Genomic DNA, 18,009 nt, shown 5'->3' with positions numbered 1-18,009 from the left:
TATCACTTTACTCCACTAGGATAGCTATCAATACAATAAAGAAACAGATAAGTAACAAGTGTTGGCAAGGATGTGGAGAAATCAGAACACTTATACAATGCTGTTGGGAATGTAAAATGGTTCAATTGTTTTGCAGAACAGATTTGCAGTTATTTAAAAAGTTAAAAAGTGAATTAACTATGTCCCAGAAATTTTACTCCTAGGTATATATCCAAGAGAATGGAAAACACATATCCTCACAAAAATTGTACATGAATGTCCATAATAGCATTATTTATAATAGCCATAAATGTCCGTTAAATGATAACTGGATATTCAAAATGTATTATATTCATACAATGGGTTATTAATCAGCCATAAAAAAGGAAAAAAGTACTAATACCTGCTACAATATGGATGAACCTTGAAAACATTATGCTAAGTAAAAGAAATTATACACAAAAGGTCACATGTTACATGATTCCATTTATAGGAAATGTCTGTAAAGGAAATCTCTAGAGACTGCAAGTCGATTAGTGCTTGCCAGGGGCTGGGAGGAGAGGAGAATAGGGGGTGACCGCTAGTTGGTACAGGGTTTCTTTGAGGCTGGTGAAAGTGTTCTGGGATCAGATAGTGGTGGTGGTTGTACATTTTTGTGACATATTAAAAACCACTGAATTGGACATTTTAAAACGGTAGGGCTTCCTTGGTGGCACAGTGGTTGAGAGTCCACCTGCCGATGCAGGGGACACGGGTTCGTGCCCTGGTCCGGGAAGATCCCACATGCCGCGGAGCGGCTGGGCCCGTGAGCCATGGCCACTGAGCCTGCGCGTCCGGAGCCTGTGCTCCACAACGGGAGAGGCCACAACAGTGAGAGGCCCGCGTACGCAAAAACAAAAACAAACAAACAAAAAAACAAAAGGGTAGATCTTATGATATATAAGCTATATCTCACACATTACATAGAAAAAAGAGGCTATCTTACAGCGACGTCCTCCGCCCCCGCAGGTGCGTCCCCCCAAACCGCGGAGCGGCCGGCGTGGTCGCAGGCTGGAGGCGGGCCCGGGGCAGCGTCGCCGCCGGCCGCCCCTCGCTCCGGGCCCCGCCGCCCGCGGACGCTGATCCCCCTGCTGGAGTCTCCCGGGGCCCTCAGCGAGTCCCTCTGGTTACCCTTCGGCCCACGTGGGTCTGGGCCACTCCACACCAGAACCTGGGCGGGACCGCGCAGGGGGTCCCAGCGCCGGTGTCTGCCCAGACCTCGCACTACGACCTCCCCGGAGAGCCTCTGCCGCCCTAAAAGTGCTAACGGTGGTGTGTGCGCAGGACACAGACTGGGGCTCCGTTTGGCTGCCTGTTTATGAAACATTTCAGAAGCCAGAAGAAAATACATTGTTGAGAACGCAGCGAAAGCAGCTTTTCTTGAAAAAAAAATGGACAGAAACATCCTGAGGTATCAGTGCTCAATATATTTTCTGATCAAGAGTGCAACAGGGCTTCCCTGGTGGCGCAGTGGTTGAGAGTCCGCATGCCGATGCAGGGGACACGGGTTCGTGCCCCAGTCCGGGAGGATCCCACATGCCGCGGAGCGGCTGGGCCCGTGAGCCATGGCCGCTGAGCCTGCGCGACCGGAGCCTGTGCTCCGCAATGGGAGAGGCCACAACAGTGAGAGGCCCGCGTACTGAAAAAAAAAAAAAAAAAAAAAAAAAAGGTGCAACACATAAGACATTACAATAGCAGCTTCTCTTGCTGAGTTACGCAATTCCATTCTGGCTGCCTGCCTGGAGGCCTTCCAGTCAATTGATATGGAGGTGCAAGAGGGGATCCATCCTTGCCTGGGAGCAGTGGACCCGATTCCCATTTACCCTCTCTCTGGTGTTGGAGTGGAAGAGTGTGGAGCTGTGGCTAGAAGCCATGCTGAGAATCTGGTCCAACGTGTTCCTGGCTGCACTGTGTTTCTCTTTGGTGAGGCTGACCTGCCTGAGAAGCACACTCTTGTCCAGAGAAGGAAGCAACTGGGCTGGTTCACAAGGAGGGATTTCAGTGTTCTTAAACCTAACCTGGGAGCTGCACCTGCCCGAAGATGTGGTTTAACAGCTTGCTTCAGGGTGTTGTGACAGTTGCGTTGGAACAAAATTGGAATTTCAGCTTTGCAGTGAGGAGATTCATGCTGCCGCTAGAGCAGACGAGAGCCAATCTGCGGGAGGCAGGAGCTGAGCGAAACCGCAAACTGAGAAGCAAACTTTCACATCAGGCGTCGTAGCTAGCCCGTATGTGATGAACTGCAATGTTACCAAAGATGATCTCAAGACTTGGCTCTGGGAAAAGAGATCGCTAGTGCCATTCGGGGCTCAAATGTGAATGGACTGAAGGGCGTCCAAACGATGGCTTTTCCTCACGAAGGGAAAATGGAGATAGCTTGCAATGTAGAGAGTTTTGAAGATCAAGAAGTTACAGAAACCTCAGAAGGCTCTCAATACATGGCTTACAGTGTCCTTGGGGACCATTTTTATTATGTATCTCCTTATTACATAGAAGCTCAAATTAAAAAATTGACAAGTGATCGGGGAATTGGTACTACAGGGAGAGCATTAATTGGATTTACACCCCAAGAGTGCAAGAACTGTGCTGAATATGCTATTAAGGAAGGTATTGGGGAGTTCTGGAAGATACGCAGAGGCATTTTCATGTGATCTAATCTAAGGCTTCATTGAAATTGTAAGGAAAAAATATCAGCCATTACAAAGTTTTCTTTTGGCCAGTGAAGACGAGTGGAAGATCCAAGAGCTTGGTTCCAGCTGTGAATTGGAAAACTGGACGCCTTCTCTGTCCAGTGACAACAACAGGTGTTTATAGATTGTCCATAGTCACCTTATGATATTTCTAGTCGTCACTGAAACTTCATGAAATCCTCCTCTGTATCAAGTGCATGCACTTGCATGTACTAGAAGCCCTCCTGAATGAGCTGCGTAAAATGGCCATCGTTGCTGAATCATCTTTAATTATCATGAACAAAACTAAAAACGGACTCAATTTATTTGGTATTCCTGACCTCTTTATTCCAAAGTCATTCAACTCTCATTTTTTTAATGTGCACTTTTAAAAATCAAGTACTAAGCAACTAATAAATGGGGAGAATTATAAAATAACATTACTCCTTTGAAGCAAAAAAAAAAAAAAAAAAAAGAAGAAGAAGAAAAGTAATTACCTATCTGAGATACGTATCATACTATCCTTAGATCTAGAAGCCCCTGAGAGTACAGAGCTGGGGATAGTTGAAAATCCTCAGTGAGACAAGTCTATAGGTGTTTAGTTCTTTTTTCTTTCTTTCTTTCTTTTTTGTTTTTTGGAGGACATGTTAATAACCCAAGGATCAACCTCATGGGGCAGAAAGCTTGCTTTGTTCCTCCCTGACTTCAGGTAAGAATATTTCAAGTGATACAGATGAGGGAACTGGGACAACTCCTTCCCACCACTGTAATAAAGAACTCAAAGTACATCTTACCAAGGCTGGGTTTTCCACATCATTTCCACATAAGAAGATGGAGAGAGCACAGTATTCTATTTTTTTTTTTTTTTTGTATATGCCAGGTTTTACTTTATTTTTTTGCTATGTAACCTACTTTTTATTTTGGCCTTTTTTTAAATTGAAGTATAGTTGATGTACAATACTACATAAATTATAGGTGTACAACATAGTGATTCACAATGTTTAAAGGTTATATTCCATTAATAGTTACTACAAAATACTGGCTGTATTCCCTGTGTTGTACAAGACATCCTTGTAGCTTATTTATTTTATACATAATGGTTTCTACCTCTTAATCCCCTACTCCTAACTTGCCCCTCTCGCCTACACTCCCCCCACTGGTAACAACCAGTTTGTTTTCTGTATCTGTCTTTTCTTTTTTGTTATATTCACTAGTTTGTTTTATTTTTTAGATTCCACATGTAAGTGATATCATACAGTATTTATCTTTCTCTGTCTGACTTATTTCACTAAGCATAATACCCTCCAAGTCTATCTATGTTGTTGCAAATGGCAAAATTTCACTCTTTTTTATGCTGAGTAGTATTTCATTGTGTGTGTGTGTGCACATAGATAGATAGATAGATAGATGATAGATAGACAGATTACATCTTCTTTATCCGATGGACACTTAGGTTGCTTCCATATCTTGGCAACTGTAAATAATACTACTATGAATATTGGGGTGAATGTATCTTTTCAAATTAGTATTTTCATTTTTTTCAGATATATACCCCAGGAGTGGAATTGCTGGGTCATATGGTAGTTCTATTTCTAGTTTTTTGAGAAAGCTCCACACTGTTTTCCTTGGCTACACCAATTTACACTCCCACCAACAGTGCATGAAGGTTCCCTTTTCTCCTCACCAACATTTATTATTTGTGTTCTTTTTAGTGATAGCCATTTGACAGGTGTGAGGTGATATCTCATTGTGGTTTTAACTTGCATTTCTCTGATGATTAACAATGTTGAACATCTTTTCATGTGCCCGTTGGCCTTTTACATGTCCTCTTTGGAAAAATGTCTATTCAGGTCTTCTACCTTTTCTTTTTTTTTTTTTTTTTGCGGTACACGGGCCTCTCACTGTTGTGGTCTCTCCCGTTGCGGAGCACAGGCTCCGGATGCGCGGGCTCAGCGGCCATGGCTCATGAGCCTAGCCACTCCGCGGCATGTGGGATCTTCCCGGACCGGGGCACAAACCCGTGTCCCCTGCATTGGCAGGTGGACTCTCAACCACTGCGCCACCAGGGAAGCCCTCTACCCATTTTTTAATTGGGTTGTTCGCTTCTTGATGTTGAGTTGTATGAGCTGTTTCTATATTTTTGATATTAACCTCTTATCAGTCATATCATTTGCAAACATTTTCCCCCATTCAGTAGTTTTTCTTATCATTCTGTCAATGGTTTCCTTTGCTGTGCAAAAGCTTTTGAGTTTAATTAGTTTCCATTTGTTTATTTTTCCTTTTATTTCCTTTGCTTTAGGAGACAGATCCAAAAAATATTCCTACGATTTATATCAAAGAGTGTTCTCTTTATGTGTTCTTCTAGGAGTTTTATGGTTTCGGTCTTACATTTGGGTCTTTAATCCATTTTGAGTTTTTTGTTTGTTTGTTTGTTTGTTTGTTTTTGCCATACGTGGGCCTCTCACTGTTGTGGCCTCTCCCATTGCAGAGCACAGTCTCCGGACGCGCAGGCTCAGTGGCCATGGCTCACGGGCCCAGCCGCTCCACGGCATGTGGGATCTTCCCGGACAGGGGCACGAACCCGTGTCCCCTGCATCAGCAGGCAGACTCTCAACCACTGTGCCACCAGGGAAGCCCTTGAGTTAATTTTTGTATATGGTGTTAAGTAGCATGATATGCTTGACTAGAAAATGAGAATATCAGTGTTCTAATATCAGTTATGCCATTAACTTATTTAAGCCTCAGTTTCCCTATCTGTAAAACAAGCAGTTGGTACAAAAAGTCTCTAAGGTCTTTTCTAGAACAAAGACTCTGAGATTCTAGAAGGAAATCCCCTTCATTGCCTACACTCCTCCACTCCAACACACACACCCATAAACAAGAAGCATTCAGCCATGGCAGTTGGGCTATCATTTTCTGTTAAGAAGAGACAAGCTTTGTAGTGTGGCTAATGGAAAAAGAACAGAAAAAGAAGTGGAGTAACCCAAGGAATGATTTTACTGGCTGGGCTCCTGAGAGACTGCAGAAGGATCCTATGAAGCAGTTTCCAGGTGTGTGACGTTTGTTAGCTGGACATTGCCACGAGGTACAGTTCTGATTCTGTTCAGTGGCACGTGAACCTGTACTCACAGAACATCTACTCCCTTCTGCTGAAGAGTCTCCTCAAACAGAGGTTGCAGAAGTAACCACAGACTCTCTGGCCCACAAGTACATTTTGCTTAGATTATAAGATGACTTTTTTTACTGTGCCAATATCCTTAGATCAGGAAATTTTACATAAATATAAAAATTTCTGACTTTTGTGGAAAAACTATAGAATCCAGTAATACTGTACACAAATTCTGACTTGTGAAATCGTTTGGAATTGAATTAAGGCTATACTTTTTGAGGTACCCTCAGTTTGTCACAGTCCCCACTATTCCCTGTGTCCCACATGCTGGAGCCAAGTATCAGAAGACTGTTAATTTCACGTTTGCACAGTTGGAGGTTTTTCTACATCTGTTTTTTTGCCACTGCCTGTCTTATCCCAAGATAGCATCATTCATCACTTACCTGGCCCTTGTGGACTGTTGAGATACTTACTACAGATGGACTTTCACACCCAAGCACTGGGTTAGCACCTGTGTGAGGAAGGCTCCCCAGTCTGTATCTCCAGACCCACATGGCCACTGTCTCCTCAACATCTCCACCTAGCTAACCCCACATATTACCTTAAATTCAGTAGGCCTAACACTTATTTACTGACTTTCCCATAAATCTTCCCTCCCCTCCCCTCCTTCTCTCTCTCCTTTCCTCTCTCTCTCTCTCTCTCTCTGAATGACACCACTAACCAGCCAGTGAAGCAAGCCAGAGGCCTCAGAGTTACCCTAAACACCTCGTCTCTCCCACTGCACTCATTCAGTCACCAACCCCAGAAGGTGTGACTTCGTTGCATTGCTCCCACCCCTCTCCTTCCCTCCACTCCCCCTTTATACTTACTTAAACCAGGCCTCCACCGCTTGCCACTGGTCTATGGCAAACTGTCCCAAGAGCCTTCCCACCTCTAGGTTCACCCCCTTCATCCCACACTTACAGTGATCACAGAGTAGGTCTGTGCAAGCACAGTCTAATTCTATCACACCTTCTTTAACCCTCCACAGGGGCCCTGCAGCCTACCACAGGTTAAAGGGCCGGTCTGGACACCCATCCCCGCCACCCGACCTCGGCAGCCTCGCCTTTGCACACCCTAAACCACCTGTTATCTTTCATTCTCTTGCGGATTTGCACACCCCCGTGCTTTTTCCCATACTGTATCCAGGGCCTGCTTTCTGTGTGTGAGTGCCTGTTCAACTTTAAATACTCAGCTGAGGGGTCAGTGAAACCTTTTCTGTTCAACCACTACCGCCCACACTTAAAATCGAGCACTCTTTCTCCATCTGCGCTTGGTTCCCTCTGCAGCCCACCAGACTCCAATCAGAACCCTTCACTACATTGTTTGCTTACTTGTTAGCCTCCTTCTACTACCCTATGAGCTCAGCGGGGGCAGGGATGGTGTTGGGGTCATCTTGTATCCTCAGTACCCAGCATAGTGCCTTATAACAATAGGCACCATCAGGAACGAAATTGGGTCATTTGTAGAGACGTGGATGGACCTAGAGTCTGTCATACAGAGTGAAGTAAATCGGAAGGAGAAAAATAAAGATTGTATCTTAACGCATATATGTGGAACTTAGAAAAACGGTACAGATGAACCTATTCGCAACACAGGAATAGAGACACAGACATAGAGAACTGACGTGTGGACACGGGGTGGGGGCGTAGGGGATGGGATGAATTGGGAGATTGGGAATATACACTACCATGTGTAAAACAGATAGCTAGTGGGAACCTGCTATATAGCGCAGGGAGCTCAGCTCGGTGCTCTGTTGTGACCTAGACGGGTGGGATGGGAGGGGGAGGTCCAAGAGGGAGGGGATATATGTATACGTATAGCTGATTCACTCTGTTGTACAGCAGAAACTAATGCAATATTGTAAAGCAAATATACCCCAATAAAAATAAATAAATAAATACAAATATATCAAATTCCAAAAAAGAGATGAACGTGTGCCTATCCCACAGCATTCTTACCAGCTTATGAAGCATAAAAATACACAAATGAACAGAATGTTTTTTTATTGGAGTATAGTTGTTCTACAATGTTGTGTTAGTTTCTACTGTACAGCGAAGTGGAGTTCCCTATGCTATACAGTAGGTTCTCATCAGTTATCTATTTTATACATATCTGTGTATATATGTCAATCCCAATCTCTCAATTCATCCCACCCCCCCTTTCCCCCCTTGGTGCCCATATGTTTGTTCTCTACATCTTGAACAGAATTTTTTAAATGTAAACAAGATATCTATAACTAAGTGCTCCCTGGCAAGGGAGGGAAAGTTAGTTAACGAGATCACCTCTTGTGTGAGCCCTGCCATAGACTCCCAACCAGTTCCTTTGCAACCTCTTCCGTTTCCCGCCCCCCTCCAGTTTGTAGCCCTGAATGGAAACTTGCTTCAGGCCCGCTGCTTTGAGGAGAAAATCTAAGAGCCTTAGAAGTCAGGGCCCTCCTGTCTCTGCAGCCTCCTCTCCTACCTTCTTCTTTAGGCTCTCTGCTGGCCTTCTGCTGAAACTCGGGGCATGCCCTGCCCTCTCCCAGCACAGGGCAGGTGTCCAAGCTGTGCCTTTGCTGGAACACTCTTCTCTTATTAGCCTCCAGCTCTCAAAGCATTTGCTCGTCGCTCAGTGCCGGCTTCCCTGACTGGAGAGGTCAAAGCCTCTAAAATACCCACAGCAGGGCACAGAGATACACATGCACCCCCAACAGCTCATACTATGGAGCCCCTTTGCTCTAATTTGGTACCAAATGGCAGAAAGTGGCATGAGGCAGCTTTCAGTCTCTCCTCTGTGGACGAGAACTGCCGAAACAAATGCTTGGACAGTTAACAGAAGGCATCCACCTTAGATGGTAGTTTAGCAACCCTCTGTCGCTCCCCCAGTGCATGGGACGGGAGATCATGGGCCCACCCAGAGGCTCATCAAAGCACCCTCAGCCACTCCAAGGCCAAGCAGGCTTCGCCAGGGGATTTCTGGTCAATGCAGTAGTATGTTTTTCTCCCTCTCTCCATTACATTTCCGGGATTATCTCAGGGCCCTTAAAGCTGAAGTCTCTTGCAGTCCACTCCTCAACCCGATGCTTTCTCAGTTAACTAACTAAATGAGATGACTGCCTCCCACTGTGCCTTGTCTAACCCATGGGTGAGGGCCCAGGGATGGGCTCAGAGGAGGCGGTGAGGAAAGCAGGCCATTCCAGCAGTAATCCAGAGAACCCGCATCTTCAAATGCTTCAAGCAGCCAGCTCATTGAACAGACAGATCCTCAGATGGCCCTGTCACTCCAGAGACAGGTTCCCTTCCCACCCTGGGGGAAGAGGCAGAGTCTACAGGCACCAAGATCCCCGCCCCAGAGATGGGAGTACTTGCCCCAGACACCACTGAGGAAGTCCGAATGAGGAAGTTAGGTACAACGTCTTATAGCACTGAAGCCACTCATCTCTGTGTTTAACTTAGCTTCTGAAATCATTCTTGATAATGAGATCTACTATGCCTATATTTTATTTCTGGGTGTACAGTAGATAAAGGAGTAAAAGAGAGAGCCTGCAAAATCAAGATGACAGTGATCAAGAGTAGCCGTTACCTGGAATATGATTTGACTCGGTCCTTGGCCTTCAAAAATAGAAAAGGTCATGGGCTCCAGGGGTCCACTAAACTTTCCCTCTTGGCCATATCCAGTTGTCTGTTAAAAAAAGAAAGAAAAAGAAAATTAGCAAAAAAAAAAAAAAATTGGCATCACCATCTACTATGAATGTATACGCGTCACTTGCTGATTTTCTTATGGTTCCAGGACTGATATATGAAACCTAAGATTCTAACCTGGCTCAAAACAATGTGAAATCTAGTCAAAACAGGCAGGAAGGGGTCTAATAGTTGTTGAGGCTCTACTATGTCAAAATGGTTTGCTTAGAGCCTAACACGGCTTTTCTCATTTAACCATTCAAGCAATCACCCTGTGGGGAGAAATTAACACTCCCGTTTTATACATGAGGCTCACACAGGTTAGCTACTTGCCCAGAGTAAAACCCATAAGCAGTGGACATGGCACACACACTGGGTTCTAGCTGAAGGAAAGTTCATGATCTTCCCACAATGCCACTATGCTGTTAAATTCTACATGGTTTTACATAAGCTTCTTTTTTTTTTAACTTTTTTTATTTTTGGCTGCATTGAGTCTTCGTTGCTGCACACAGGCTTTCTCTAGTTGCAGTGAGCAGTGGCTATTCTTTGTTGTGGTGCCAGGGCTTCTCACTGCAGTGGCTCTCTTGTTGCGGAGCACAGGCTCTAGGCACATGGGCTTCAGTAGTTGCAGCACATGGGCTCAGTAGTTGTGGCTTGCGGGCTCTAGAGAGCAGGCTCAGTAGTTGTGGCACACGGGCTTAGCTGCTCCACAACATGTGGGATCTTCCCGGACCAGGGCTCGAACCCCTATCCCCTGCATTGGCTGGTGGATTCTTAACCACTGCACCACCAGGGAAACCCCTACACCAGCTTCTTAAAACCCCTCTATTCCAATCCTTTTAGTTTATAAGGAAATCCATGGCAGATTCCCAGCACGTTAGAGTTCAGGCACCTCAAAGACAATTGAATTTTTAAGGGGAAAAAATATGTAGACGTGTTGAGTACAATGCTTGCCTGGCACCCAACAAGAAGAGCTCACACTTGCTAAATTAGTATATGCTGAGCTTTGTCCTAAACACATTGAATCCCGACAACAACCCTACAGGGTGGATTATTATTGCCAGCTCTGTTTCACTGGTGATTAGGCTGAGACGCAGAGAGGTTAAATAATTTGCCCAGGTAGTGCAGGAAGCAGGATTCGAACCTGCAACTCCAGACCCGGCCCTCTTAGCCACTACCCCCACTACACAACAGCAGAAGCAGCCGAGACAGCCTGGGGTGGGGGGGGGGAGGGGTGGGAAGCTGGCAGCATGGGGATGCGCAGGAGGGTGTATTCAGCAGTAGTTCCTGCCATCCCTTCGTCTCCCACCAGGAATGGTCACTAACGGGAGTCGTGAGGCAGAGCGGAGCAGGCGGAACGCAGGAAGGGGCAGCCAGCCATAAACCCACCACAGAGAGCACCCTCTGGAACGAAGGATCTCACACCCACACTGATGCCAGTGCCCCCTCCTTCCCAAGTGGTTCTTCAGGTCTCCTACTTGTTATGGGAATCAGGGCTGGGATAGGTTAGAATTAGAAGTACGATATGGAAAGTTAATGGTTTGGGGAACTGGACAGGTAAAACCAAAAAAGAAAGAAGAACTAGTGAGAAGAGAATTTATTTTCCATTTCTTTATGAGGAGCTAGTGTGCTCTTATCGTATAGAAACACTGGGAATAACCCAAAAACAATTAGGATGAAATCATGGGGGAAAAGGTCTTGTACTATATCCCTTGGTTAATTGAATCTTGATTAAGTTGATCTGGGTTGTCCAACAAAAAAATAGTAACAAACAAGAACACAGAGGACGATCTACACGTGGAACAACTCGTACAGAACACCTACTGAACGCTGGCAGAAGACCTCAGACCTCCCAAAAGGCAAGAAACTCCCCATGTACCTGGGTAGGGCAAAAGAAAAAAAAGAATAAACAGAGACAAAAGGATAGGGACGGGACCTGCGCCAGTGGGAGAGAGCTGTGAAGGAGGAAACGTTTCCACACACTAGGAAGCCCCTTCGCGGGCGGAGACTGTGGGTGGCGGAGGGGGGAGCTTCGGAGCCGCGGAGGAGAGCACAGCCACAGGGGTGCAGAGGGCAAAGCAGAGAGATTCCCGCACAGAGGATTGGTGCCGACCGGCACTCACCAGCCCGAGAGACTTGTCTGCTCACCCGCCGGGGCGGGCGGGGGCTGCGAGCTGAGGCTCGGGCTTTGGTCTGAGCGCAGGGAGAGGACTGGGGTTGGCGGCGTGAACATAGCCTGAAGGGGTTAGTGCACCACGGCTAGCCGGGAGGGAGTCCGGGGAAAATTCTGGACCTCCCGAAGAGGCAAGAGACTTTTTCTTGCCTCTTTGTTTCCTGGTGCGCGAGGAGAGGGGATTAACAGCACTGCTTAAAGGAACTCCAGAGATGGGCGCGAGCCGTGGCTAAAAGCGCGGACCCCAGAGAGGGGCATGAGACGCTAAGGCTGCTGCTGCAGCCACCAAGAAGCCCGTGTGCGAGCACAGGCCACTATCCACACCCACCTCCCGGGGATCCTGTGTAACCCACCACTGCCAGGGTCCCGGGATCCAGGGACAACTTCCCCGGGAGAACGCACGGCGAGCCTCAGTCTGGTGCAAAGTCACACCGGCCTCTGCCACCACAGCCTCACCCCGCACTCCGTGCTCCTCCCTCCCCCCGGCCTGAGTGAGCCAAAGCCCCTGAATCAGCTGCTCCTTTAACCCCGTCCTGTCTGAGCGGAGAACAGACGCCCACTGGCGACCTACACACAGAGGCGGGGCCAAATCCAAAGCTGAGCCCTGGGAGCTGTGAGAACAAAGAAGAGAAAGGGAAATCTCTCCCAGCAGCCTCAGAAGCACCGGATTAAAGCTCCACAATCAACTTCACGTACCTGCATCTGTGGAATACATGAATAGACAATGAATCATCCCAATTTGAGGAGGTGGTCTTTGAGAGCAAGATTTATTATTTTTTCCCCTTTTCCTCCTTTTGTGAGTGTGTATGTGTATGCTTCTATGTGAGATTTTGTCTGTATAGCTTTGCTTCCACCATTTGTCCTAGGGTTCTGTCTGTCCTTTTGTTTTGTTTTGGCTTGGTTTTGGTTTTGCTTGTTTTTTGTTTTTGGTCTTTTTTTTCTTTAAAAAATTTTTTTTCATAATAATTATTTTAATAACTTTATTTTATTTTATCTTCTTTCTTTCTTCCTTTCCTTCCTTCCCTCCTTCCTTCCTTCCTCCCTCCCTCCTTCCCTCCCTCCCTTCCTCCCTCCTTTCTTTCTTTCTTTCTTTCCTTCTTCCTTCCTTTCTTTCTTTCATTCTTTCTTTCTTTCTTTCTTTCTTTCTTTCTTTCTTTCTTTCTTTCTTTCTTTCCTTCTTTCTTTCTTTCTACTTTTTCTTGCTTTTATTCGAATCCATGTGGATGAAAGGCTCTTGGTGCTGCAGCCAGGAGTCAGTGCTGTGCCTCTGAGGTGGAGAGCCAACTTCAGGACACTGGTCCACAAGAGACCTCCCAGCTCCACATATTATCAGACGGCGAAAATCTCCCAGAGATCTCCATCTCAACACCAGCACACAGCTTCACTCAACGACCAGCAAGCTACAGTGCTGGACACCCTATGCCAAACAACTAGCAAGACAGGAACACAACCCCACACACTAGCAGAGAGGCTGCCTGAAATCATAATAAATCCACAGACTCTCCAAAACACACCACCAGACGTGGACCTGCCTACCAGAAAGACAAGATCCAGCCTCATCCGCCAGAACACGGGCAACAGTCCCCTCCACCAGGAAGCCTACACAACCCACTGAACCAACCTTAGCCACTGGGGACAGACACCAAAAACAACAGGAACTATGAACCTGCAGCCTGCAAAAAAGGAGACCCCAAACACAGTAAGATAAGCAAAATGAGAAGACAGAAAAACACACAGCAGATGAAGGAGCAAGGTAAAAACCCACCAGACCTAACAAATGAAGAGGAAATGGGCAGTCTACCTGAAAAAGAATTCAGAATAATGATAGTAAAGATGATCCAAAATCTTGGAAATAGAATAGACAAAATGCAAGAAACATTTAACAAGGACCTAGAAGAACTAAAGATGAAACAAGCAGTGATGAACAACACAAAAAATGAAATTAAAAATACTCTAGATGAGATCAATAGCAGAATAACTGAGGCAGAAGAACGGATAAGTGACCTGGAAGATAAAATAGTGGAAATAACTACTGCAGAGCAGAATAAAGATAAAAGAATGAAAAGAACTGAGGACAGTCTCAGAGACCTCTGGGACAACATGAAATGCACCAACATTCGAATTATAGGGGTTCCAGAAGAAGAAGAGAAAGAGAAAGGGACTGAGAAAATATTTGAAGAGGTTAGAGTTGAAAACTTCCCTAATATGGGAAAGGACATAGTTAATCAAGTCCAGGAAGCACAGAGAATCCCATACAGGATAAATCCAAGGAGAAACACACCAGGACACATACTAATCAAACTGTTAAAAATTAAATACAAAGAAAACATATTAAAAGCAGCAAGGGAAAAACAACAAATAACACACAAGGGAATCACCATAAGGTTAACAGCTGATCTTTAAGCAGAAACTCTGCAAGCCAGAAGGGACTGGCAGGACATACTTAAAGTGATGAAGGAGAAAAACCTGCAACCAAGATTACTCTACCCAGCAAGGATCTCATTCAGATTTGATGGAGAAATTAAAACCTTTACAGAGAAGCAAAAGCTGGGAGAGTTCAGCACCACCAAACCAGCTTTACAACAAATACTAAAGGAACTTCTCTAGGCAAGAAACACAAGAGAAGGAAAAGACCTACAATAACAAACACAAAACAATTAAGAAAATGGGAATAGGAACATACATAGCGATAATTACCTTAAAAGTAAATGGACTAAATGCTCCCACCAAAAGACACAGATTGGCTGAATGGATACAAAAACAAGACCCATATATATGCTGTCTACAAAAGACCCACTTCAGACATAGAGACACATACAAACTGAAAGTAAGGGGATGGAAAAAGATATTCCATGCAATGGAAACCAAAAGAAAGCTGGAGTAGCAATTCTCATATCAGACAAAATAGACTTTAAAATAAAGACTATTACAAGAGACAAAGAAGGACACTGCATAATGATCAGGGGATCAATCCAAGAAGAAGATATAACAATTGTAAATATTTATGCACCCAACATAGGAGCACCTCAATACAAAAGGCAAATACTAACAGCCATAAAAGGGGAAATCAACAGTAACATATTCATAGTAGGAGACTTTAACACCCCGCTTTCACCAATGGACAGATCATCCAAAATGAAAATTAATAAGGAAATACAAGCTTTAAATGATACATTAAACAAGATGGACTTAATTGATATTTATAGGACATTCCATCCAAAAACAACAGAATACACATTTTTCTCAAGTGCTCATGGAACATTCTCCAGGATAGATCATATCCTGGGTCACAAATCAAGCCTTGGTAAATTTAAGAAAATTGAAATCATATCAAGTATCTTTTCCAACCACAACGCTATGAGACCAGATATCAATTACAGGAAAAGATCTGTAAAAAATACAAACACATGGAGGCTAAACAATACACTACTTAATAACGAAGTGATCACTGAAGAAATCAAAGAGGAAATCAAAAAATACCTAGAAACAAATTACAATGGAGACACAACGACCCAAAACCTATGGGATGCAGCAAAAGCAGTTCTAAGAGGGAAGTTTATAGCAATACAATCTTACCTAAAGAAACAGGAAACATCTCGAATAAACAACCTAACCTTGCACCTAAAGCAATTAGAGAAAGAAGAACAAAAAACTCAAAGTTAGCAGAAGGAAAGAAATCATAAAAATCAGATCAGAAATAAATGAAAAAGAAATGAAGGAAACAATAGCAAAGATCAATAAAACTAAAAGCTGGTTCTTTGAGAAGATAAACAAAATTGATAAACCACTAGCCAGGCTCATCAAAAAAAAAGGGAGAAGACTCAAATCCATAGAATTAGAAATGAAAAAGGAGAAGTAACAACTGACACTGTAGAAATACAAAAGATCATGAGAGATTACTACAAGCAATTCTATGACAATAAAATGGTCAACCTGGAAGAAACGGACAAATTCTTAGAAATGCACAACCAGCCAAGACTGAATCAGGAAGAAATAGAAAATATGAACAGACCAATCACAAGCACTGAAATTGAAACTGTGATTAAAAATCTTCCAACAAACAAAAGCCCAGGACCAGATGGCTTCACAGGCGAATTCTATCAAACATTTAGAGAAGAGATAACACCTGTCCTTCTCAAACTCTTCCAAAATATAGCAGAGGTAGGAACACTCCCAAACTCATTCTACGAGGCCACCATCACCTTGATTCCAAAACCAGACAAGGATGTCACAAAGAAAGAAAACTACAGGCCAATATCACTGATGATCATAGATGCAAATATCCTCAACAAAATACTAGCAAACAGAATCCAACAGCACATTAAAAGGATCATACACCATGATCACTGGGGTTTATCCCAGGAATGCAAGGATTCTTCAATATACGCAAATCAATCAATGTGATAAACCATATTACCCAACTGAAGGAGAAAAACCATATGATTATCTCAATAGATGCAGAGAAAGCTTTTGACAAAATTCAACACCCATTTATAATAAAAACCCTGCAGAAAGTAGGCATAGAGGGAACTCCCTCAACATAATAAAGGCCATATATGACAAACCCACAGCTAACATCGTCCTCAATGGTGAAAAACTGAAAGCATTTCCACTAAGATCAGGAAAAAGACGAGGTTGCCCACTCTCACCACTCTTATTCAACATAGTTTTGGAAGTTTTATGCCACAGAAATCAGAGAAGAAAAGGAAATAAAAGGAATCCAAATTGGAAAAGAAGAAGTAAAGCTGTCACTCTTTGCAGATGACATGAAACTATACGTAGAGAATCCTAAAGATGCTACCAGAAAACTACTAGAGCTAATCAATGAATCTGGTAAAGTAGCAGGATACAAAATTAATGCACAGAAATCTGTGGCATTCCTACACACTAATGATGAAAAATCTGAAAGTGAAATCAAGAAAACACTCCCATTTACCACTGCAACAAAAAGAATAAAATATCTAGGAATAAACCTACCTAAGGAGACAAAAGGCCTGTGTGCAGAAAATTATAAGACATTGATGAAAGAAATTAAAGATGATACAAATAGATGGAGAGATATACCATGTTCTTGGATTGGAAGAATCAACATTGTGAAAATGACTCTACTACCCAAAGCAATCTACAGATTCAATGCAATCCCTATCAAACTACCACTGGCCTTTTTCACAGAACTAGAATGAAAAAATTCACAATTTGTATCGAAACACAAAAGACCCCAAATAGCCAAAACAATCTTGAGAACGAAAAATGGAGCTGGAGGAATCAGGCTCCCTGACTTCATACTATACTACAAAGCTACAGTAATCTAGACAGTATGGTACTGGCACAAAAACAGAAAGATAGATCAATGGAAAAGTGTAGAAAGCCCAGAGATAAACCCACACACACATGGTCACCTTATCTTTGATAAAAGAGGCAGGAATGTACAGTGGAAAAAGGAAAGCCTCTTCAATAAGTGCTGCTGGGAAAACTGGACAGGTACATGTGAAAGTATGAGATTAGATCACTCCCTAACACCATACACAAAAATAAGCTCAAAATGGATTAAAGACCTAAATGTAAGGGCAGAAACTATCAAACTCTTAGAGGAAAACATAGGCAGAACACTCTATGACATAAATCACAGCAAGGTCCTTTTTGACCCACCTCCTAGAGAAATGGAAATAAAAACAAAAATAAACAAATGGGACCTAATGAAACTTCAAAGCTTTTGCACAGCAAAGGAAATCATAAACAAGACCAGAAGACAGCCCTCAGAATGGGAGAAAATATTTGCAAATGAAGCAAATGACAAAGGATTAATCTCCAAAATTTATAAGCAGCTCATGCGGCTCAATAACAAAAAAGCAAAAAACTCAATCCAAAAATGGGCAGAAGAGCTAAATAGACATTTCTCCAAAGAAGATATACAGATTGCCAACAAACGCATGAAAGAATGCTCAACATAACAAATCATTAGAGAAATGCAAATCAAAACTACAATGAGATATCATCTCACACCAGTCAGAATGGCCATTATCAAAAAATCTAGAAACAATAAATGCTGGAGAGGGTATGGATAAAAGGGAACACTCTTGCACTGCTGGTGGGAATGTGAACTGGCACAGCCACTATGGAGAACAGTATGGAGGTTCCTTAAAAAACTACAAATAGAATTGCCATATGACCCAGCAATCCCACTACTGGGCATATACCCTGAGAAAACCATAATTCAAAAAGAGTCATGTACCAAAATGTTCATTGCAGCTCTATTTACAATAGCCTGGAGATGGAAACAACCTAAGTGTTCATCATCAGTTGAATGGATAAAGAAGATGTGGCACATATATACAATGG

General features: G+C 43.6%; 1 protein-coding gene across 6 annotated transcripts in view; it reads right to left on the bottom strand.

Annotated features, from left to right (window-relative positions):
* The window catches only part of CDH17 (cadherin 17), a 74,866-nt gene extending 65,255 nt beyond the window's left edge, over nt 1-9,611 (bottom strand). For 5 of the 6 annotated variants that reach the window (XM_079901772.1, XM_079901775.1, XM_079901776.1 and 2 more), the window contains exon 1: nt 9,400-9,489. In XM_079901772.1, coding sequence (XP_079757898.1) covers nt 9,400-9,450 — 51 coding nt within the window. In that variant the 5' untranslated portion in view covers nt 9,451-9,489. Of the gene's footprint in view, nt 1-9,399 lie in introns of all 6 variants that reach the window. The other variant, XM_079901771.1, reaches the window with a different exon arrangement.
* Between the last annotated feature and the right edge of the window lie 8,398 nt (nt 9,612-18,009).

Source organism: Stenella coeruleoalba, assembly GCF_951394435.1.
Source record: "Stenella coeruleoalba genome assembly, chromosome: 17".
NCBI classification, from domain to species: domain Eukaryota; kingdom Metazoa; phylum Chordata; class Mammalia; order Artiodactyla; family Delphinidae; genus Stenella; species Stenella coeruleoalba.
The sequence above is the reverse complement of the archived record's forward strand: the minus strand, read 5'-3'. Positions and strand labels throughout refer to the sequence as shown.